The 24,712-nt window shown below is 33.4% G+C and overlaps 3 protein-coding genes across 7 annotated transcripts in view; 1 reads left to right on the plus strand and 2 right to left on the minus strand.

The window, feature by feature from the left end:
* Positions 1 to 22: 22 nt before the first annotated feature.
* LOC106069140 (uncharacterized) lies at positions 23 to 7,261 on the minus strand. Its single transcript, XM_013228745.2, has 4 exons — positions 7,134 to 7,261; positions 3,085 to 3,207; positions 2,852 to 2,966; positions 23 to 207 (listed from the first exon to the last, which is right to left on the minus strand). The coding sequence occupies exons 1-4, from the start codon at positions 7,205 to 7,207 to the stop codon at positions 148 to 150; spliced, it is 372 nt and encodes a 123-aa protein (XP_013084199.2). The 5' UTR covers positions 7,208 to 7,261; the 3' UTR covers positions 23 to 147.
* A 4,807-nt stretch (positions 7,262 to 12,068) lies between these two features.
* On the plus strand, positions 12,069 to 17,510 carry LOC106069141 (uncharacterized). Its single transcript, XM_013228746.2, has 4 exons — positions 12,069 to 12,216; positions 16,616 to 16,699; positions 16,827 to 16,941; positions 17,388 to 17,510. Coding segments are annotated over exons 1-4 (255 nt in total). The 5' UTR covers positions 12,069 to 12,214; the 3' UTR covers positions 17,442 to 17,510.
* Positions 17,511 to 17,544: 34 nt separating this feature from the next.
* LOC106069135 (katanin-interacting protein-like) overlaps positions 17,545 to 24,712 on the minus strand; it is a 36,341-nt gene continuing 29,173 nt past the window's right edge. For all 5 annotated transcript variants that reach the window (XM_013228734.2, XM_013228733.2, XM_013228732.2 and 2 more), the window contains 12 exons: positions 24,142 to 24,279; positions 23,688 to 23,808; positions 23,154 to 23,331; positions 22,556 to 22,721; positions 20,870 to 21,024; positions 20,714 to 20,763; positions 20,202 to 20,312; positions 19,584 to 19,723; positions 19,387 to 19,488; positions 18,564 to 18,724; positions 18,138 to 18,232; positions 17,545 to 18,052 (listed from right to left, as the gene is read on the minus strand). In XM_013228734.2, the coding sequence (XP_013084188.2) occupies positions 18,009 to 18,052; positions 18,138 to 18,232; positions 18,564 to 18,724; positions 19,387 to 19,488; positions 19,584 to 19,723; positions 20,202 to 20,312; positions 20,714 to 20,763; positions 20,870 to 21,024; positions 22,556 to 22,721; positions 23,154 to 23,331; positions 23,688 to 23,808; positions 24,142 to 24,279 (1,461 nt within the window). In that variant the 3' untranslated portion in view covers positions 17,545 to 18,008. The remainder of the gene's footprint in view (positions 18,053 to 18,137; positions 18,233 to 18,563; positions 18,725 to 19,386; positions 19,489 to 19,583; positions 19,724 to 20,201; positions 20,313 to 20,713; positions 20,764 to 20,869; positions 21,025 to 22,555; positions 22,722 to 23,153; positions 23,332 to 23,687; positions 23,809 to 24,141; positions 24,280 to 24,712) is intronic.

Consider the following 24,712-nt stretch of genomic DNA (forward strand, 5'->3'; position numbering starts at 1 on the left):
ATACTTAAACAACTTTCGCAGGAATATTTAATCAAATATTTTATTGACTTTAATGCAATCAATATAATTTAATTGAACACTGAATTCTTGCAACAAATTAAACATTGGATAAGGGTGCTTCAAAAGATCAAATTGAATCACCAAACATTATCCCCATCTTGGCATGGGAAAGGCATCTTTCTCTCTTAGATCATCCCAATGCTCTATCTGAATAAAAAATAAAAATTGAAATTTATTGCTACATTAGTTTTCAATTGACATAAGAATTTGATATGTACTCAGCTTCCTTTTCCTTCATTCTGAAACATTCAGAGCTGAGTTTTTCTTTAATCAAAAATGTAACAGAAATTTGTGGAGCATAGTTATTTGAACATATTAAAAGAAAATATAAAGTCAATATTCAATATAGTTTAAATAATGTGTTTAAACTGAGCAAATGAATACAGACAGAATACAAAAAGTTAACACTTCTCCCACCTCTTGTAATTATCCAAATAGTATGCTAAAAGTTACACTCAGAGAACAGATTTTTATCTAATCAAGTTGCCACCACCTTTGTAAATTCCATATTATAATTTAAATAAAATGTAGCTTCTTTTTTCTCTATTAATAATAAAATTGTTTTCAAACAATAACTTAGTAGAATTTCAAGTCTCTAATTAAGGCGATTTTTATGCAAGATAAAATAACTTTTGAGGAAGTGCTGTAAAGTGCAGGGTGCCAGGACATCCGCGTTGTTATCATCATCAGATGCCTTGGCTGGCTTGGTCATGTTCACAGAATGTAAAAAAGGTCAACTCCCACAAGACATTCTGTATGGTGATCTAACAGAAGGCAGGAGAGCTGCTGTTGTCATCCACTTTTAAGGTATACTGATGTATTCAAATGCGACATGAAGCTTTTCAAAACTGACATAGTTGAGAAAAAGAGGCACTGGATTGATTCACATAGAGAGCAAGCATTGGATTGCAGAAGTAAAATGAAGGGTGAAAGTTCAATAGCGCCTGTTGATTACAGATGCCCAACCTGTGACTGCAGCTGTATATCAAGGATTGGCCTCTATTGTCACATGAGAAGTTGCAAAGGGAAAAGAATATCTCAGATGTAAAATGCCACAGAGTGTTAATCTAGTCTTGAATGTTAAGCATCAGAGGCGGAAAATATTGAGCTTTTTTTTCCTGCCAAGAGTAGGTTGACCATGTTTCACAACTGTACATCAGTTAGCTCATCACACATTACATAATTATCTTCTTTTTTGAAGAAATGTCTGCTATTTCTAAGATGAGATAATTAAGAAAAATCAAAACATGAAGAAAGTTTCCAAATCTAAATTGTTTGTTTGTTTTTTCAAAATAATGTAACAACTAGAACTATTCACTGGAATCAGCCAGAAAAGACTATTATTGTTTCAAAATTTGTTGAAACTAGCTTGTAATGGCCCATCTTATCTAAAAGAAATAAATAATTAATTTATTAAAAAAGATTGATAATGTCTGTTATATTTTGGGAGTCAGTTACACAGATTGTGTCTCAAACAAGGAGATCCTATGCCGAAATGGGAGTCGAACACTTAGTGAGGTTGTGACAGAGCACGCATGAGGTTTGCAGGACATGTTCTACGACGAAATGAACTATGCATATCAAGAGTTGCAATGACAGGTAATTTGTGCTCTCAATCAAAGGACCTCTAGTTTAAATATTTTAAGAACATTTTTTTAGAAGTTAAAGTTCATTTTAAAAGCTTAAGTTTTAGCTGCATCTTATCTACTGGTCCACTTGTGTGTTAAAACTCAAGCTTTTGTTTATATTTACAGCTACAAAATTCAATTAAGATCTTTGCAATAATACTAGTATTTACTTACTTAGACTTAGGTCCTCCCGCGTCGTTCTGCACATTGGCCGGCAAGCTGTCTCCATAGACATCTGTCATTGGCAATGTCTGAATCCTCCTCCCATCTGATGTCCACTGTTCTGAGGTCCTCCATGAAGGTGTGGAGGCCAATACGAGAAAAGCGCAAAGAGGGACTTCTCGTATAACTTTATGGAGACAGCTTGCCAGCCAATGTGTCGAACGGCTCGGGAGCACCTAAGTCTAAGTAAGTAAATACTAGTATTATTGCAAAGATCTTAATTGAATTGTGTAGATGAAAATATTATTATAAACCTGGTGGTGAGACAGATGGGGGTAGTGCTGTGTGTTTTTAGACTATGCCAATCACTCCAGGTCAGCGCTAGATGAGCGGTCAACCGTGACGAGTGTTAATACACGCCAGTTCGACAAAGGCCTGTGTCGTAAATATTACACATGCAAGTCACGGCGAATGTAATCAACCTTAGTGGTCAAATGACGTTCCATCCAGTTCTGGAAGGCCAGTAGAGACCCTATATAAGAGCGAGTGTGTTAGAGTCAAGACACTTCACGTTACCTCACAATGTGACCAGTACGAGGCGAAGTTAGAAACAGCACGGTGTGTGAAGTCAGGTGGTGCAAGGCTAGGTTTTTGGACAGATAGTGTAATGTTGTTGCCAATTGTGATGTATATGAAATTAAACTATTACTGATACTTTGGAGCCCTGAGTTGTAAGGTTCTTTAAGTTCGTTGTGTCGTGTGGTGCAGTTTGAAGAGAGCCTGGATAGTAGGAGATATGTTGCAATATAAACAAAAGCTTGAGTTTTAACACACAGGTGGACCAGTAGATAAGATGCAGCTAAAACTTAGGCTTTTAAAACTAACTTTAACTTCTATATAAGTTTTCATAAAATATTTAAACTAGAGGTCCTTTGGTTAAAAACACAAATTACCTTTATTTAATTTGTGAAAAATTAATTAATTAAAAAGCCCAAAATTACCCAAAATTCTGGACAAAGACAAGTATATGTCTTCTTGAAATATTCACAAGCTTCATAGTCATCTCCAAATTTTGTAGTACATCTGATATAATCAACATAATTCTGCCAGCAGCGTCTGTCATAATTTAAATTTATAATTATTAAAAATGTATGATTTGAAAGTATAATAACAGAAAAAATATAATAATATTTTTATTCAATGAACTATTAAAGAGACTTAATATCTATCCTACCTAGTTTGATTTTGATTTGGAAATCGTGAATCAACACCAGGACTCCAGAATTCTTTGCACTTGCCTTTACTCTTTGATTGTGAAGCTTTCTCCTCTTCCTTTCTAAATGCCTTAGTTTCTTCACTGCAAGAGAGAAAACAGTGGTAAATATAAACCTTATTATTTTCGGGTCCAATTTGAAAGTATAGCGTGAGTTAATAATTAATAGTCAAGTAAAATTCAAAATCTAGCTAACTCTAAAATATTTTTAAAAATTAAAACTTTCCATGAATAAGAATGTTCATCCACCATTACTTTTCTTAAAGGTAGTAATAAGGTAGTTTGGTATCTTTTATTGAAATACAATTGTTTTTGTAATGTATAGTAAAAATATTCCATGTTGATAAATCCAAAGCTATTGGCCATTGGTCTATAAAACAACATATTATATTTTACAGTGCGAAGTAAAAAAAAAATTGACTACCATGCCATGAGTGTTAGCACTAACAGTAAGAAATGGATATATTATACAGATTAAATGGTAGCTGCCAAAAATATAATTTCTTACAAAAAAATAAAAAAAATATTGAACTGTATTAAAATGATTATAAATGTTTCACTTCAGTTGAGATTTCATTTTACATTGGAACAAAAGATATACAAAAAAAAACAACTTTTTCCTAAAAACTGACCAAACTGTTCACTTTATGTTGTTTGTTTGGAATAGCTTGCAATCTAATATCCCCCACACACACACAAATACATCTGACCCATGAATTCTAGAAACCTCTCCCCCAACCAAAAAATAAAAGGATAAATAATCCTACGGACACACTCTGACAATGCTTTCACTCTCAATTCTATATCTAGATGAGGATATTAGTCTATATAAAATCCTTTTCTCACTTTGATAACTTTGTACACACTAACACACATAGGGGCCTACTATTGGCTAATGAATCTTAAAATAGTTATGTTGCTTATTATGGCCAAACCATGTAATGGACCACTGTATAGCCGAGTATAGGCTACTGCTACTCCACACAATAGAATGAGTTATGACCAGAAACAAATAAAAAATGTTAGTAAGCACCCAAAAAAAAAATAATTTTGTGATATATCAAACATTTTATGTCACTTTTTGAAAATGCAGGACAAATTAATGAACAAAAGGAATAGATCTAAATGAACAAATGATCCATTTAGCACAACAGAGTGTTTGTGGATTTCATTGTCAAAAGTGCGAAGATCTTCACCTATCCTTTAAACTGTTGGACCATTGGGGCACCACACATGATCTGTTGACCACCTTTCTCCATTCCTGTCTTTTGCCATTGATAGAATCTTTTTCAATGACCGGACAAACCATTCTTTTATAATGTCTTCCCATCACTTTCTCTGTCTGCCTCTTCTTTTTCCTTGTATTAGATGTAGATGCTCAACATGCAAACATGCATCCCTTAAATGTTGCTAAGTAGGCCTACAGGGAAAGTAGGCCTACTAAAGTAGATTCTAATGACAAGTGAATTTTTTTTATTCAGACACTCCAGGTGGGAAAATGTAAATCTAGATAATGTACTACTCAGTCTAGGACGACTAGGTTAATCTAGAATCTAGATTATCTAGATCTAGATCTACTGAGTCTAGTCACCTAGTGCTCTAGTGGACATATCAGCAGAAATACTATAGTAACATTCCGAGGTCCATATATTAAATTATTAAATTATTATAATAGATCTAAATCATTATCATAGATCTAATATCTAATATCTATCATCATCTAGATCTAGATCTATATATCTAGTCAATTCTAGTCACTATAAGTCTAGATTGTGTTGATAAATTTAAAAACAAAAATAAATAAATCTAGATCTAATCTAGATCTAGATCATCATCTGAGATACATAAATTAGATTATACTTCACTAGTTTCTAGATCTAATTCTACTTTCTAGATCTAAATAATCTAATCAATTTGAATAAATTAGAATCTAGACTAAATACACACTTACACTCAGTCACAAATGACATGCTGACAAACATCACAATGTGACATATATGTCATGACTCATGTTCAGGGGCAGAGTCGCAGAGTGGGTGTCAAAGTCGGACCCGGGCATTTCTATACAATCTGGCCCCCACATTACATGCCATTTGAGGGGCATTGAATAATACATTTCACAAAATCATGATGCTAAGTTTGATAATGTGATGAGAACAGGGTTTACTAACATAATTTAATGCATTTGTACTACTAAGTAGTCTGCATGGTTAACTATATCAATAATTTACTTCAAGATTTTTAAAAACTATTTGGTATTACTAAATGAAACTTGAAATTGGATTTTTTATAACATGAAAAAAAAAACATGCTACCATAAAGGTCTATATTAACATAACCATGTACTTGATATTCACATACAAGGCTTGTTAAGATTCCCCATCAACAAACTATTTGACTGTGTCCAAATGGATTGCACATAGAACTCGCAAACACAGTGAAATTTTCTGCCATTTGTCATGATACTTCCCATCCTATTCTTTACACATCTTTAATATGCAGTGACTTCGTTCACAAGCTCCTTGCGTACCAGACAGCATAATTACAAGATACACCCCTATCAATAAATTTTATTAATAATAAATCTTTAAAATTCTGTATCTATAACAGCAACTATCACATCTTCTGCACATTCTCCTCTGATTCAGTTTCACTATTAGCCATGTTCTTGGGCATATGGAGTTAAATGTACAAATCCAACTCTTCAATCACAATTCTTTTGTTCGGCCACCTCACAAGGTCATCTGCTGCTTTTTTAATAACTAGTATATCCTGTTCGAGTGTCTACATCTTGAAGTTCGCTGCACACAATGTTATATGCTCTCAGAGTATCACATTGATTTGTTTAAATGTAATTTAATATCCTTGTGGAAAACAAATACTGTCAAGATTGTTTCATATTTTAGCAAAGTCTCTTTGTATTTTGGTTTAAGTCTACATCTTCGTTGTCTTGACATTAGTGTTTCTTCGTTGGATAACATGGCTTGATCTCCAGGAATAAATGACTTTGTGCTGTTTTGTTCATTCATAGACTCTGTAAGCATGAGATTTAACAACGGTTGTTGAATATCCTGTGCTTGCGGGGACACAGATTTATAATTTCACTGCATTTCTTTTGCAAAGGATTCCAGCAATATTTGCTTTCTTCACTTTTTTTTCTGCCCTTCCTTTGTCCTTCTTTTCTATTCTGATGCATATTACTCCAAATAATTTTTGGTCACTTTGTTACACTGCTCAAGAAAATAAATGTGAAATTGCAAAGATTACAAGATCGTGCAATAACTCAACCATACCAATAACAATTTGTATGTGAATGGACATTTCATCTAGATCTACTAAGACTTGGAGCGTTATGATTGGCCCCTTTATAGACTAGATTAATTCGAATAGAGTCTATATTCACACCATCACCAATGGCAATGTGAACTTTAAATCTTTATAAGAAATAGATCTAAACTTCTAGATCTATAGGTTTTAGTTTTCTGTTGCTTGATAATCGCTAAGTGTGTGTATATACTAATATTATATAGTATATACTTTTATATAGGCAGGGCCCTATGCCTATATGGTATAGATCTACCTAGGCTATACTCTATACCTAAGCCTCCTATAGTATAGACTATAGGAGTATAGTTGGGTAATAGTTGTAGGCCAATAGTAATAGACTAAGTAATAGACTATAAGTATAGGGAAACTATAGAGAGAGAGGTTTATACTATTTTATAATCTATATTTATATTAATATATATATATATATATCTATATTTAAATATAGCCTATAATGCTATAATATATTATTATTATATATATTCGATAATATTAATACTGATAAATAATAATTTTTTAATTAAAGTTAAACTATAAATAATTTTGTTACAAAAAAAGTTAAAGTACTTTACTATAAAAAATGTAGATTACGTAACTTCGTAAGAATATCCGATTTTAGATCTATATCGAATATGATTTATGATACTAATTGATCATAGATCTATAAGATTCTATAGACTTACCTAGAACTCGATTTAGAAGTTGTTTTTGATGGGCAGGGCTTAGGTAACTGAGGTGGGCAAGGTTTATCACCCATTATTGTTGGTGCCTAGACTCTAGATTATTGTATTTGTAGAAATGTAGATCTAGATCTTTAAAAACATTAAATAGTATACCGTTAATTTCCTTAACAAGTTGCCAGGTAGATCTAGATCTAAGAGGCAAAAAACACTTTTTATCTTTAAAAAAAAATCTATTACAGAATGTCTAGGATTTAAAGATCTTAGATCTAGATCTACTTGCAATAGGCTTTATTTTTTTTTAAATTAAACTTTTTTTTCTTATCTAAATAAGTAAATTAAGAATAAAATGTAAAACCACAAAGTGTATAGAATATAGACTCTTTTTTTATTATGTGCCAGCTGCCACACAGACAGTAATTGGTATTATGTGTGCATTTGCACACTTTCGCGTCATAGTAGCACCGCTTGTGTTTACGTAATAAATGGAGTTCCTAATATCTCCTCCCTCTTAATAAACACTAGTTTGTTATTTCTATAAACACAAATATTCTACAATTCTTTTCACTGCCAATCCACCACGCGTTTGACAAATTCATGAAAGACATTTATCTCCATTCCAGATTTGATGGCAAACTTCTAAATATTGCCAGACTGAGGACCAAAGCTAAAATCAGAACCACCCTTGTAAGAGATATGGCATATGGTATGCTATTCCAAGTATTCGAGGACGATGCAGCGGTAGTGGCACACTCACAAGAGGAGATTCCGTCACTAATGTTCCGCATCTCTCAGGCCTGTAAACAGTATGGCCTAACCATTAGCACTAAGAAAACAAATGTTATGGGACCACCAGCTACAGCACCACCCTGCATCCTCACACTGACGATAACAAGCTCATGGATGCCATAAATGAATTCTGCTATCTTGGATTTACAATTCAATATGACATGACTATAGACGAGGAGATTTTAAAAAAAAACGCCTAGGGAAGGCTGCAACGACCTTTGCTAGACTCAGACCAAAAGTTTGGGAAAACCAGAAGCTCGCTAAAGCGACCAAAATGGAGGTCTACGAGGCACGTGCTCTGAGCAAGCAGTATGGCAGTGAGTCGTGGACTACCTATGTAAAGCAGGAGAGAAAACTAACCCCATTCCACTTGCACTGCCTCCGAAGGATCTTGAATAATCAAATGGCAAGAGAGAGTGTGCAATATTGAGCGTAAGTATATCTTTATTTTACAAAATCCTACTACAAGAGGTCTCATCTAATATATACTAATACGGTATATATATAATATATGTTTAGGGGTTAGGATTTAGAAAAAAATCGCCCCCCCCCCCTTAAATATTTTTTGGATCCGCTAGTGTTTGCACCTCTGGTTTCATTGCCTTAAAATAGGCCTATTCGATATAAATGCAGACGCTAATTAGGCCTACTGAAAGCTAACTAAGAAAACAAATTCAATATGCATAATGTATGCAGAATCATGGGCGTAGCCAGGATTTATTTCGGGAAGGGGGTCCACACCCCCCGCCATTTATAGATGTGTATGTGTGAGCGTGTGTGTGTATTAATATTTATTACATCCCAACCCTTTGTTCTTCTGGTAGATGTTTATTGTACCATACAATAGGTTCTTCCTTGAGTTAGTGTAAAGACTGTCGACATCCCGCCTTTGCCTGATAGCGCTGTTAGTTCCCCCCAGCCGAACACTATTTCCGGTATTTTAAAAAAAATGCATATTCAACACCTCTCTTGGTTACGCTCAGAGAATTTGGAGACTGTTGTATGCTTTAGACTTATATTGAAGAGGGTGTTTTATCATTAAAAAAAAAAAAATCGGAGGGGGTTTTAAACTCAAAATCACCATTGTCTACGCTCATGGAATTAGGTGACTGTCGTTTGCATTTTTTTTTTGTTTCATAGAAGAGGGTGTTTTAACCTTGAAGGGAGATCTTTAACTTAAAAAAAAACCAACAACCTTGTGTCAATGAACGTTGAATATTAGAGACTGATTGAATGGTGTAATACTGGGTTCTTACTTCCTGAAGTACTCTAGACACGTGATGAGACAAACACTATACGACTGACTCAAGTCCGTTCAGCAGACAACATGAAGTTTATTTTACTAAAATAATAATAATATACTGCACTCCTTGTTAGTGCTACAAGTCAAGAAATAATAATCCTATCCGCATAACAGCGGTATCAAAAGTATCAATCACGTCCGCATCTCAGCGGGTAACAATAAGAACAATTACTACTAGTGACACTGGAGCTTCAGCTATAGATATCCATTGAAATACGAATAATACCTTAATATCCAATAAGCACATTATGAAATCAACTCTCAAATATTATTAATCAACAATGACTAGTCCTTCGACTCTCATGCTATATGCATACATATCCACCAGTCCAGGAAGAAACGTCCAACCTTCCTGTACCGGGAGCAAGACCTTACTGACTTGACTTGACTGAACTCAAAGTCAACTTTATTCATTCTACTTCCTGTTTTCTACATCAGGAATTCCACGTGTCTTTTAAACTCTTAACATGACGTGAGCTTTAGATCATGCAATGTCAACTAAGACTGTGACACCTTGGCTGCGCTGGGGCAAGTGATGGTTTAACATTAAAATTTCACCTAAGATAAACAAACAAATCAAAGCAAAAAAACAGTCGCAAAAATCCATTCTCCTTCGGGGCTAGGGTGGACTCCCCCTCCTCTGGCTACGCCCATGCGCAAAGCATCACCTTCACCTATAACGTAGTTTGTTGAACCGTTGAGGCACACCATCTCTGTCTGACTCTTCTCCTTTTTTCCTGTTACTGTTCCCTATAAGAAAGGTTTTTGTGAGCCTTGAGGACTTTGTGATATGGCCATAAAGTTTTATTTTGCGTTTTTTTTTTTTACAATGGTCAACAGGTCATCGTGAGGCCCAATAATTACCATTGTGATCCTGTTCCAAATCTCCTAAGAAGCGCCTCAGTCTGATTTGAGTGTCGAGAGCTATGCCTTCGGGTAGGCCTACCAAGCCTTTGTTCCAGATTGTTTTGAGCTTCGCAAGTGCTGCTATGAATTGTTTAATTCTGGCCAGTAGTTCAGGCTTAGTTCCTTTGTCTGAAACGATAGCTCCTAGATATTTTAAAACTACTAACACTGGTCAGATTTTCGCCTCCAATACTTATGTCCATTTTAAAGCCCTATTGGCTATTGGTCATAATGAGTGTTTTTTTTTTCTTTTTTTTTTTTTTGCATTGATTTGCATACCATATGCTGCTGAAGTCTATGACATGGGAGCCCGCAGGATTTTTTGCAAGGGGGTGCAAGTAGCCACTCATGGCTTAAAGTCGTAGGGCCTAACTGACAAAGAATATTAAAGAAAAGAAATAGTACACCACGCCACCCATATCTATGCGATATTAAGTTCACAGTAAATACGTGTTTCATGAAATAATAAAAAAAAAAAGTGAACAAACTATTTACAGTACACTTCGGTAAGTTTATCCGTGCGGTCCGTGCATCCCGACGGTTGATCAAATAAAAAATGCTGCCAAAACTGTCAATAACTTACTACTGAATTGCTTCTTGTCGCGATGGACAAGCCGGCGATTAATGCTTATCTGCAGTGCTGATATTCTTCATAATGTTGCAGCTCTTACATCATATTAGGATGTAGACAAAACAAGTTGAACTGAGCATTATTATTGCTTGAAAAGCGAAACGTTAATGAAGAAACTAACGATCAAAGTTACGTAATGTAAAGCAGTGTTCTGTAATAACTCCCGAAAACCAAACATGTCTTTTTCTCGGTGTGTCTGTCGACTACAAATTCTCGGTAGCACCAGCTCAATACACCAAATGCCTACCAGCACTCTCGCCTTCCTCAAGATGCCATCCTTGAAGTGTTCTTCAATATGGCCAAGTTGGTATTTATGTCATTAATGTGAATGCTGATTTGCTGTTAAGCGGCCACTAATGCTAAGATGGACAGACTGCAACACACGGAAACTTGATTCATGAAAAGATGAATAATTGACAAAATACAAATCAGAAATTTAATTGAACATAATGAAGTGACATTCATTTCGAAAGTTCAGTGGCGGGAAGAAGGGCGAGAGGTCACCGCTTCGGCCGCTGGAGCGCATGGGAGCGCAAATATGACCTAAAATTTATTCCAATTTGAGAGCTTCAGTAGAACAGAAGCGTTAGTCTGACTTTTGCATTTAAATTTAAAGCATAGACCTAGAGATAAGTAGTTGTTTGAAACGTTCTTGGAACAATTTAATTAACGTTAATGATGTCTGGATACCTTTGGGGATGCAAAATCACTTCTATAAAATACGATTGTCGTTCGTTCTACATTATGTGTAGCTTTTATATTGCTTATTGGCGTCTGTTCCTTTGCAAATATGGATAACGTACACCTAGTACACCAACGTTTCTCAAATTGTAGGCTAAGGCGTGCACTCCTGGGGTGAGGAGCTAGATGGCTTGACTAAGGGGGAGATGGAAGCTGATATTTTTTTTTAAATGGTAAAATTTTAAATTCATGTTGGAATATTAACCAAGTAGATTCAAAAAGGACATTATTATGTTAAAAATTACAATATTTTAAGTAAGAGGCGTATTTTTATAGTTTCTGATTAATGATTCATGTGCGCCACTGAAGAGCTGCTATCAACCATTTTCTGGTGCTCTCATCAGGGGGAAGTATGATAGAATCCCCTTTTAAATTCTGAACATTCATATTTATTTCATCGTAGCATTTTTTAAAAATTTGCTGTTCTCTTTTTCCCTAGATCTATATCTCAAAGCAGATACATTGCAGTTTGAACTAAACACTATTTGCTTCATCTGTATGATCGAGATCTAAATCTAATGACAATAGATTTAAGTAAAAATAAAATATAAATAGTACGAAGAAGTGTACGTGTGCACGAAAATAAAATATTTTAAAATTCACGTGAAAAAATCTGGCACATGTTATATATTTTTATTCTGGCCCATAGACTACTAGATTAGACGAGGTGTTCTCTATTTCCTTTTTGTGGCAAGGTCATTTATCACAGTAAATATGTAAGTTGTAGAATTGACTTAGAATCTAGGTAGATTAAAGTCTAGATTTGACTGTAGATCTAGCCACATTTCACCATAGATTAGTGGCACTGGTCCCAGTCTTAATCTAACTCTAAGACGTCTAAGTTACTAGTGTACTGTTACTGTCTGTTTTACGTTACTAACTAGACTGACACTCTGTCACTCTACTACTCTAGTATTACTAGATTCAACTTTAACTAGATCTACTCTAGATAGATGATACTAGAACTAGTAATACTTTAAAACTTACTTTACTTAGATCTAGTAGATTATTATATTAATTATATAATTATTATCATTTAACATTAGTCATTAGTCTGATTAGTCATTATTGACTATTTTCATTGTCATTATTTAGTCTTCTATACTATAATGTCTATAATCTATATGATATGATTATATATAATACTCTGAATACTTTAATAGAGTGTCAAATCTAGTCCTACACCTACAATCCTGGCTAGACTAGTGAGTTTTAAGTTTAATAGTGTTAGTGTTACTGAGAGTTGCTCTGTCTCTGTTAACTCAGCTGTTAGATTCTTATACCTGAACACCACCGACTTTCGGGTCACCGACTAGGTCAAATTTTTATTTTATTTTTTTTATTTGGTGAAGGTTTAACTTACTAAAAAACTGAAAGCAGATTCTTCTTCTTCAACTAATGGACAATAAAAATAGCTGTTTTCGGCTATATATTAGTAATATTACCACTCATACTCATAGTCAAGATTTTATTTTAAAATAAATTGGGTAATTACCCAGTTTTGTGCTTTCCCCTTCATTGGACACAGAGCACCGTTGCTGAACACTAACCATTTAATTGCTAATAAATTATATCTGTTAATTTAAAATTATTTAGATTGTATTAAATTTCTATCATTTATAGTTTATTATTTACATACCTATATAATCTTTGTAGAAAGACAGAAATTTATCTATATATAGATTATAGATCTATAAATTAATTATTATAATTTAATAAACGTGACATTTTCCACTACATGTATTCTCTCTCTCTTTTAATTTCCATCCATGGACCCTCTTCTTGTTTTCATAATTTGGATGTTCCTTTTGTTGCACCTTAACACCCTCTCCCGCCCATAGATGCTAATAATTTTTTCATATATGACTCTTTCCCCTACTGCCTGTTTAATAGGTTGTGACACCAACTACACGCTTAGTGTATACCTCACTCTCCTCGCCGCCAGCTCAAATGGCTTTATAACCTGCAGTAGGCATGGTCTCTGGCTTCAGATTAGCAGCACACACTTTTTAAATTTCATTCATAAATTATATATTCTAGATACCTTGATCTAGGTCATGTTTATTTATTGAACAAACCATAGATTTAATAATCCCAATAATATTTCTTATCACGATGTAAGGTATCACCAGAAAGCTAGAAAAACCCTAATTAAAAAAATTCAGACTCAATGCACAACACATTTTATATAACACATGTGTTTCCTTATGTGTCTATATTATATGCCAAATATAAAAGTCACCTGCCATAAGCCCATGACCCATCTCCTTCACTACCGGAAGGTAAAATTTAAAAAATCCACACATCTTGAGTTTGACCTCGTCATGAACTTTGCCTTTGCCAAGGAAATAATGTCGGAAGTGAAGAAAAAAAGGTGCATGCACCGTAACAATATAGTAGTCTTTTTGTAAACTTTCAAATAAAGAAGTTTTAATAATAAAAAGTGAGCCGATGGAGCCTCTCTACAGATCAGGGCTGCTCTAACTTCACTTTACTTTAGTTCACATAACTGTCATGACAAATGGCTCACTGTTAAATTGTTGACTGGGTGGTAAAATTTTGTTAATATTCTCTTGGCATGTTTAATTTGTTAATATTCAAAAACATACATACATATCTAGGATAAATACTTGTGTTGGACCTAAGATAAAAGTAGAAAAACAGTCAACCAAATCTAATTACATATTATTATATTATCTAGATCTATTCAACATTGGTCAATTTGAGATTGTTTGGTTCCAGATCAAGAATTATAAATGCATTGTAAAACAACAAAAATAATTTGGTCAATTAGTTTGAAATCCTAGCAATCAAATTAGCCTACCAATGAGAACATTAGAAATCAAAATCAGATAACCAAGACTAAGCAACTCTTGCACAGACCTGCCTACCTCTATGCAAAAATATATCTGTTACCGAAATCTCTAAAAAAAAATTTAAAAAAAATGACCCCCTATATGCAAATACAAATTTAGCCTGTCATGTTACACATTTTCTCCCCTCTCTAAGCTAGCTTACAAGTGTTCACATAAGGTCATGGTAAGTTGCCCTTTGGGGGAAAAAATAAAGAGAATAGTTTGAGTGAAGACACCACCTGGCAAAGAATGCACACTGCTATGTGTGAAATGTTGGTAACATAGGTCAACTATTGATTGGTTCTTGATAGACTATTTGGACAATTAAAAGTCAATGAAGACTATAAAAGCCTTTAATTGTTTTTCTGGTTCCTTAGAAATTTCATTTGAATTGAGAATGTCAAAGCATGCATCCAGTGGAAATATTAATATATAAAAAAAACACTCAAATTTTCTGAAAGGAATGTACTGGTTAATTTCCACTTGTTAAAGCGGGATGAACATGTGAGTCAATCTGTCAAATGCTTATTGCAAACTTTGTGATTGTGAGCTTTCCATAAATCATAATGGGAAATTCAACATGAAATAGACAAATTGCTAACCAAAAACATGTCGATTTGCCAAAGCCTGTAAGCATTTTTCACCAGTAAATCTGATTCCAAAAAAAAAAAAAAGGTTATTAGGTCTGAAGTAATGCTATTAGATTTAGCAGTAGACATAAACATTCCATTGTTTCATCTCTACAAACCAATTAAACATTCCATTGTTTCATCTCTACAAACCAATTAAAGTTTTTCAACTAATGTTTTAAGACAGCGATGTAGCAAAGAAATTTTCTATGTGGAAGATCTAAAGGAACTGCCTTTGTTGAAGAGATAGCTGCAAAAGGTATGACAAGTCTTGCGGCATGCAGATGTTCCTTTTACCATTTCCACAGATGGAATATATTTCTAATTTTTATTAGAATGCTAAATGCTGCATTTTCTTCTCTCAGTGCCAGCATGAGAGGATCATTTACCCTAATTGACAATGAGTTTAAAATTCAGTATTTTAGGAGCATTGTATTTCTCTTGGTGCAGACAATGCTCCAGTAATGTCTTGAAAAGAAAAAGGAGTTAAGAGGTGTTTATCAAGACTTGTGGAGAACTGGGACCCTTAAAGGAATTTTCGTCTGAAAAACATGCAAAATCAGTTTGTGAAAATCAAAAGGCAGATAGCTTAAGAAAAATTCTCTTCACCCACTGTCTAATTTATTTTCTGGTCGATTTTCTATTAATGTTGCTACATTAGACTCATCATAAATTCACTTGTGTCAGTAACCAAGTGAATAGGAATGTCTGTAAGAATTCTTGGAGCTAAAAAGTTTTATGTGGCTTCTGTTAAGTATCTGACTAATTTACTTCAACATTAGGTTTTTAAAACATGCTGAAATTGTAGATATATCATTGCAGTATGTAGCTGATGGGAAAACTTCAGCTATTGATTAATTTGATGAAAATGTCCTTAAGAGTGCTATAACAAATACAGCTATGGTGACATTAAACTGGAGTCATGCAACCTATTTAATATCTCAGATATCTGATATCAGAGACAGTGTAAGAAAAAGACAAGATTCAACATGGTCAACTCTTTCATCTGCATTTTCTCAGTTTTGAGATAAAATAAGACTGATGCTAGAAGTAGCCTCAGTAACCTCAGTAATGACATTTTGGAAGCATTGCATATAGCCAAATCAAGACCAGAAAATGCATTAGACAGAAAGTCTACTGATGTTGAGTTGAGAGATTTGAATAATGTTTATATAAAATCTATCAAAAAAGATGTTTTGAGAATATACAAATATAATTGTAAATACTTTAAATTGATCTGGACGTGAAAATTATCTGTAACTAAGGGTTGCATTAATAAATATTAATTTTAATATTTTTTGATTAATACTGTTATAAATAAAGTCAATGGCACATATGTTACACATTGAGGTCCCAAAATTCACATTTTAACCAGTGTTAACATTTGGACTTTAGATAGGCAAGTCTGCTAGCAGCTTATTGTAAGCCCTCTAACTCTCCAATAAAGTGTTGATACCCTTTCAACATGAATTTTTTGTTTTAAAAAATATTCTTGGTATCTGTAACAGCACTAAGTTGAGCGTAAACTATTATTTGCCCATTTGAAGCAATTATTTACAGTTTGATAGTAAAAAGAATTTGTGATAATTACAAAGTAAAATGTTATATAATTAATTTTATCTTCTAACCAGGGAGACTCAGGCACAAATTGAGCTTAGAAAGAAAGTATGGGCACCTCCTTTTGATGCACGTTTTCCAAACCAGAATCAGACAAGGTTAATCTTTAAGTTTGTACATTATAAAACTCAGATACAGATCTACTTATAATAAAAATGAATTAATGATGCCTTGTGTGTAAAGCTTTTTTTAAATGCCATATTAATTTAGAAAAGTATATTCCAGGAATTGCTGGCAAAACTATGTTGATTATTATCGCTGCCAGAAATTGAAAGGAGAAGATTATGCTCCATGTGAATATTTCAAGAAAGTTTTCACACAATTATGCCCTGGTTTTTGGGTAAACATTTTTTTTTTCCTAATTTCTTGTTAATATATGTTTACAGTAAGTAATAAGTAAAATTTACAGTAAACTTTAAAAAAAAATCTAATCACATGTGGAGATATATAGAAATGTACATTAGACTTAAATATGTACACTCATGTTTTTCTGTTAATTAAAATTAACAACTTAATGGAATTGAATTCTAAGGACCAATTATTGATACCGGTATATCAAATTATAAAAAAAACAAAAAACTGTTCAACTTGCTGCACTGTGTTGCTTTACTTTTTATAATTTATCTTTCCTTCTTATCTGAACTTGTTGAACCAACATTACTTTCAAATTAAAACAATGATTCTGAAGTGCTATCTTTCACTTTTTTTTAACACTAGTTTTTTTGTGAAATAACTGTATTTTAAGTTATCTTTGAAATAATGTGAAAAAAAACAACTCTTTTTCAGGTTGAGCAGTGGGATGACCAGAGAGCTAATGGTGCCTTTGCTGGGAAAATATAGAGGTTACAGGATGTAGAAACTTCCTTGTTGTTTGTATCAATGAAATAAATATTACATACAATTATCTTACACTTGTTTTTTTTTTTTTAGTAAACAAAATTGCTTTGTTTTAAAGTATGTTTTATTTAAAAAACAAAACTGTCAACACATAGAGCTGTCTCTGCATTTGTTCACATATTAACTAAACTTCCAGATTGAAAACAACAAAAAGAAATTATCACAGAAGAGCTTCTAGACAATACAAATGACTTGAAATTAGTGCTCTTAATTTTTCTTTGTTATAATAATTAAAACAAAATATCCATTAACTGTACAATATATCTTTAAATATCTGATTTAAAGAGATTCTTAAATAATAATTTTAGCAGATCTAAAGGAAATCCTGATACAACACACAGCTATTTGAGATTCTCTGAACAAATAAAAACAATTTGATTTTGTTAACTATTTCTTACATATCATAATTTGGAATTGTTACATATTCTCTTGAAAGGATTGCATCCACACAGTGATCTCAAATGTTTATTTGCTCGTTTCCACTGTTTTTAGTAAAGTCCTCTGGGCTTGTCACCTTCTTGAGGTCTTGGTTACACTAGTTTTAGGTCTTAGGGCTTAAAAGCAAAAGTAAGTGTTAATATTGTAAATTGTACTGAGTAGTACGTATAAGCATAATTAAAAACTCTGGCAGTATTTTACCTTGATTGACAGGTTTATTAGAGAAGGCATTAGTGCCTTGGCTGATCAATTTCTTATCATTCATAAGCTGAATATCTTGATCTTCTGACTGGTTACTGAAATCATTTAAGAACAATGATTAGTGTCAATACTAGCAATCCATATTAAGTATGTCAGTATAGTACCAATGTCATTTATTTCTTTATGCAATGTCAGAAAACTGCTGGATCAACGTTAGATTTCATAAAGCCAGAGACCTGTACCAGGTAGTTCAGAATTAAAGATGACCATAATGCATTTCGTCCATAGAAAGGTGGAGTTCTTTATGAATTTAGAGCTATAGAAATCTGATGTCCCTAAGAAATTTATTTACATTCATAAATTAACATTCACTAGGTAAAATTTAAAAAATTGAAAGTGTACAGAAATGTAATGTCTGCCCCTTACCTTATGATAAAATGCTTTTCTTTTTGTACCACCTCCTTATTGTCTGAAAAGAGTAACGTATGATGCGGGACTGGGGCACTGCAGTTAGGGACTATGCCTTTAGCTCCTCCACTGATGGCTTGAAGTGTTCCATTGTAGACAAGAAGATCATCAACTAAGAGCTGGTCAAGTTACAAATACAATTGTGGGTGCTTGTAAACCATAAACAATTTTAGCTACAACATAAGTTTATTTACAGGTTAGCTATATTATTAGATATATATAGTGACATGAACCTGGTGGTGACACAGATGGGGATAATGCTGTGTGTGTTTTTAGCCTAGACAAATTGTCACAGGCCAGCACTAGATGAGTGGTCAACTGTGACAGTACACAATTTCAGGAAGGTTCTGTATTGTAAATAGTACTCGGGCAAGTCACGTGGAATGTAGGCATGTGATCAACCAGAATGGTCGAGTGACGTTCCATCCAGTTTTAGAAGGCCTATAGGGACCCTATATACGCGCAAAGGTGTCAGGTCATGTTACCTCAACATTTCACAAGTACGAGTTGAAGTCCAGAGTCAGAACCAGCACAGTGTGAAGTCGGTCCGGAACAGAGAATTGATTTAAAGTCCAAGAAGAGGCAAAGTTTTTGTACAGTAAAGTGTTACATTGTGACCAATTGTACAGTATTGGCTGTGATTTATTTGACATTAAAATTGTTACATTACTATGGTGCCCTAGGTTGTCAAGTTCTTTGAATTGGTTGTGTCATAAGGTGCAGTTTGCAGAGAGCCTGGATAGTGAGAAATGTTACAATATATATGACTATATCAACTTACTGCAAAGTCCTTAACACCCCTTGTAACAGTCTTGCTGTAATTCCACAACTTAATCATGGAAACTGATGTTGGTTGATCAAAAATCACATAAATTCGATTTATCTGAAATAAGATTTTAAAATTACCTAAGCTTATTAAAACTTCAGTTGTAATATTTATTTGTATGCAGATTTTTAAAAAAGAAATGGTGTTCTTACAATTGAGGGCAAAATAGGAGCCAGCCACATATGTCTGCCATCATTAGTGTCATTAAAGCCATCAATTAGTTTGTCTGGTGTACGTGCATCATTTATGACATTGTCCAAAACATTCACACTGTCTGGATAGGCAGCGATGTCTGTGTAGACAAATGACATACATTTATTCTTTATTCTGCTCTAATGATGGTAATGGTTTTAAGATGGGTAGAACATGAGAAGATATAAATAATAATTTGACCAAGAATCATTATTATTAGGATGATCCTATCCAAAACACAAACACACACACTAATATATATATCATTATACCTGATATAAATTTGAAATTTAATGTTTAAATCTTTACTTCCTATTAATAGTATAAACAAATTGATTTCATTCTAGTGCTCTATAGCCTCCTTCAGTTGACTATGGATCATCTCATAGAAATGAGATGAAAACCTGAACATAAGCTATGGTTGGAATGAAGCTGTCCAAACAGCAGTTCATACAGTTCATCTCCATACAGATGATGTGTCCAAAAAAAAAAAGTACAGCTAATAATTCATTACACTGAAGATTTTATAAAGCTCTAAATTATTTAAATTGTTTTCAACTTGGCCAAAGCCCACTTACTAGTCTGAGTCAGCTCTATCTTATGAAAAGCAGCATCATAAAATTCCAAGCCATTGAGTCCAATGTAGTACTGATCTCCCCAGGTGTTAAAGAGTTGGAACTGGAAAATAACTGAAGTAAGTTAAGGATTATTTTTATTAGTGAATTTTGTAAATAAAAGCCAAAACTCAACTTGAGTTATAACACAAAAGACATAAAATTATTCACACTGGCCAACAAGATGACACTGATCATGTGAGTTCTTTCTTCACCCACAAGAAAACTTGTGACATTTCAAATTTAGAACTCAAAACACAAGATTTTGCACCAGAATATTAAAAAGACAAAGTTATAAATACTTTACTATATTCTTTTTTTCTTTGATTTTTGGTTTAATCAGAAAAAAAAAGTCAAATTTTTCAATATTTCTTCTAATTGTTAGATCTAGATTTAGTTCAAATCTTATAGAAAAAAAAATTGTATTCTGCTTTTACATTCATATATATTCATGTAGATAACATGCAAAAGGATACAACCCCTTGGCATTTGTAGAGCACTCTCAAAGTTTTGATCTGATATAGCACTGTTAACAAAAAAAAAACAAAAAAAAAACTCAACAGAACGTCAAAAAATTTAGGCACATCTCCTAAGAGTAACCTACTCTGTTGCAAATTCTAAAAAAAACTCACTTTGACAAACTAGACAAGCTGTTAGCATAGGTTGCATTTGAAAAGTTGATCTCTTGAGCAAAGTCAAAATAACAGATGCCAGGTCCTTTCCTTAGCAAATAACCTTCTGGTGGAGACACCATTTTGTCATTGATAAAAACATGCATGATTTTGGCCTGGAGGAAAAAAAAAACAACAGAAATTGTTTGAAAAAAAAAATCAGCTCGGGACAGGCTGGATTGATGTTGGTCATGGAAATGTCAACAAAATTTATCAGAAGTGTGTTGGAACTAGTTATCAAGATGAAATTGATGAATAGGTGCCTATGTGCTCAGGACTGTCATCTTAATGATCTCTGTTTCAAACCCTGCCCACAAGGGCATAGGCTTATTAGGCAGCTGCCTAAGGCCTCCTAAAGGTGGGGGCCTCAGGCAGGACTCAAAACAATTTTTAGAGAAGAAATAGCGAAACCTGTCAGAGTACATTCATATGTACATAAATTGCATAATTTCATTTTTTCGCTGTTTATTTTTTATTTTCCTATATCATTTGGGGTCAATAAAATATCAATGAATCCCTTCTTAGCTTAGATTTATTTAACCAAAATTTTAACTAATTTTTCTTTATTCAAGTACAATGCACTTTGAACTTAATGATTGTTTTAACTATGAATTTCGTATGTATCCATCATATTTTGTATGGAATATTAACCTCATTTCATGTTTTTAGACTGTTTCTTTTTACTTCACTATTATAAAACAAACATTGTTCAAGACAATCATTGGCCTTATTGCAGGTGACCAAAATCTGTACCATTCAACAATTAACACTTTTACCAATGGTGTATAGATAACTTTCTAATTTTAAATGTTCAGAAAACTAAAGAAATGAAAATAGATTTTAGGAAACATAAAGGCCATCTTGCAGAAATTCAGATAAACAACCAAACCATAGAACAAGTGCAAGAATATAAATACCTAGGTACAACCATCAACAACAAACTGAAATAGAGTGAACACTGTCAAAACCTTTACACCAAATTTCACCAACATCTCCTCTATCTTAGAAAGCTAAGGAAATTTAACATTGACAAAACAATAATTAAACTTTTTTATACAGCAACCATCAGCAGACTAATTAACTTTGCCATCACCTGCTGGTATGGTAATACTTCACTAGCACAAAGACTTAGACTAAATAGACTAATTAAAAAAGCATCGTATATCACTCCAACAGCATTTTCATGAAAGATGCCTTTCAAAAACACTCACGATTCTTAAAGATAACCTGCACCCATTAAACCACTGTTACATAAGATCTGAACGAAGTGGCCGTCTCCTTTCCATTAGGACTAAAACAGAAAGATTTAAAAACTCCTTCATCCCACTTTCGGTCAGAGTGTTACAAGATCATCTGTCGTCATCGAGAAGTACATAGAAGTCTATTTATAAAGCGCTGGTTATGAATGTGTATGTTTTGTGTGTGAATGTTGTTTGTATTTGCATCTATATTGTTATTGTACAGTAGTTAAGCTGAGGTTGTCAATGGTAAAACTGAATTTCCATTCGATTGGATCAATAAAAATTATCTTATCTATCTTATCTTATAAGGAAGATTATTACTATTGAAAATTTTTTTTTGTTAAATTATAAAACTAAAAGAACTGTTAGGAAGAGTGGCCTACAAGAAATGTTGATAAAAACTGACCCCTCTGTAAGTGTCCTCTGGACTTTTGTTGTAATTCCAGACCCGGACACCAGTGAGCAGTGTGGGCTGAGACAAGGAAACAGTGACAGTGTGGCTCTGACCTTCATTGAATGGTATTAGCCACATGTGGGAATCTTGACAGGTCAAATTATGCCCATCTATTAGCCTGATTAGAAAAAAAAAAGTAATTTTACAACAACATTGGAGCTTTATTCTTTTATATTTCAATACAAATAATACTAATAGTAAAATAATTAATACACTTGTATGGAAAAAATGATTGACCAGGAAAACAAAAGTATTCCAACATAATAACCTCAAGCTAAATTCCTATACAGTATAGATGACAATGTATTTCACATTTCAAATGAGCAAGTTACATTGGTTCTACATGTTTCACAGACTTTGAGATTTGATTTAGTGCAATGGCATTTAGTAGATTAGTCAGACCTATGACAGGAGCTGCGAAGACAGACACATTACTGATATCAAACAGAAGAGGCAGGGTCATTGTAACAGACAGAAAATGGGCGACTGTACTTTCTAAGCTCCATAATTGTCAAAGAGAAGTCTTATGTCACATTATGTCATATCTTACTTGTCTAAAGTACGGTCATCTTTCTCATTTCCAGGTAAATGACGCAAATCCTGAGGTGAGGCTGTGATCATATCTGTGGTGATGGGGAGAGCCTCCCCTTCACTCCCAACAAGTTCTAGTCCAGTCAGCCCAAGGTAGTGGTAGTCTCCCCAGGTTGCAGTAAACTGAAGCTGAAGTTCTGTGAACACAATCATAAGAAGATGAGATCATTCAGTTACAACCAATCATAGTTACATGCTGTCAGGTATCTCTTTAGAATCTATACATTTTCAACAATAAATGATTCTTTTTTTATTTATAAAACATAACAAAAAAGAAAGAAAAATGTTTTTCAAATTTCTATGACCATAAAAATGTCTGTTTATGAACTACAATGAAACAAAGTTTGACATGTATTAAGACATATATAGTTCTATCAAATAGGAATAAAGAGCTTGAAACCATAAAAATTAAAAGTTATTCATTTTAAATGGTAAGAAATCTGCTTTATGGCTTAAAAGTTATTATGTTTCACAATGCAGTATTTACACTCACTTTTGGCTCTATACACCAAGACATCGCCAACATTCATAACAAAACTGTTAGCCGGTCTTGGTGAGCTCCCCTTGCTTGTCTCCTTATTTAACAGCCCGGCTGCACGAGTGAAAGGACGTGACTGGAAAAGTAGACACAAAAAACAACTTTACCAAACATTTAGTGCAACATTGAAATTTATACAGAACTAAAGCTTTTTGTAAAATAGTTGAATATTATTTTATTAGCCTATAACTATTTGCCCTGGATGTGGCAAAATATGTAGGACACAGCCAGGGCTGTGTAGCCACAGGAAATACTGCATTCCTCATTAAACTTCTGACTCGAAGACAAGCCTTATTATTATTATTATAACTATTCAAGTGTTTTACTATAAACATGCATTTTCTTTTGAAATGTTGACTATTACAATGTCTGTACAAAACAATGAAGAGTTAATAAGACTGCTACTTACATCATCATCAGCATCAGCGGTAGAAGGTCGCTGCACTGGCATCTCATCGTCTGCATCACTAAATGTTTCACCTTCAAAAGCATCATCATGTTTGGACACAGCTTCCAGTATAGCCTCATCAGTTGTGAATAGAATTGTCTGCAATGTCCAAAATAACATTCTCAAGCAATACAATTATGCTACTAATGTTAAAAAAAAATAAAAAACAACTTTTGGTTAGAAAACAAAAAAAAAACAACTTATAAAACTACCACCACATAGATGTTGTAGTCTCTTCGTTTACTTAATATGAAATGCATAATTTATTTTTCCATTTAATTTTCGTCCATAAAGATAGATTTTTTTAGTATCTTGATATATTAAATAAAGTCATAGGTGACCATTTTGTAAGATTATTTTGAGGAAAATGTTTTTTAAAATGCTGATTTTTTGTTGTGTTGGCATTATGGATCAGTTTCATGATGTAAATTTCGAGAGAGCTTTGTATTGTCTTCACAATCATATTGACATACATGGATTTGGAGGTGCCTGTAATATATATACAACACACTACTATGATAGTGGTACACTG

The sequence above is a fragment of the Biomphalaria glabrata genome, chromosome 2 (genome assembly GCF_947242115.1).
Source record: "Biomphalaria glabrata chromosome 2, xgBioGlab47.1, whole genome shotgun sequence".
Taxonomy (NCBI): domain Eukaryota; kingdom Metazoa; phylum Mollusca; class Gastropoda; family Planorbidae; genus Biomphalaria; species Biomphalaria glabrata.

Excerpts from the sequence above, each read along its gene's own strand:
- LOC106069140 (XM_013228745.2), bottom strand. The coding sequence starts at position 7,207 with ATGGGTGATAAACCTTGCCCACCTCAGTTACCTAAGCCCTGCCCATCA. Across the intron at positions 3,208-7,133 it reads ACTTCTAAATCGAGTTCTAG|TGAAGAAACTAAGGCATTTA; the intron begins GTAAGTCTATAG and ends TCTCTCTTGCAG. Across the intron at positions 2,967-3,084 it reads CCAAATCAAAATCAAACTAG|ACGCTGCTGGCAGAATTATG; the intron begins GTAGGATAGATA and ends AAATTATGACAG.
- LOC106069141 (XM_013228746.2), top strand. Across the intron at positions 16,700-16,826 it reads CCAAACCAGAATCAGACAAG|GAATTGCTGGCAAAACTATG; the intron begins GTTAATCTTTAA and ends AGTATATTCCAG. Across the intron at positions 16,942-17,387 it reads AATTATGCCCTGGTTTTTGG|GTTGAGCAGTGGGATGACCA; the intron begins GTAAACATTTTT and ends ACTCTTTTTCAG.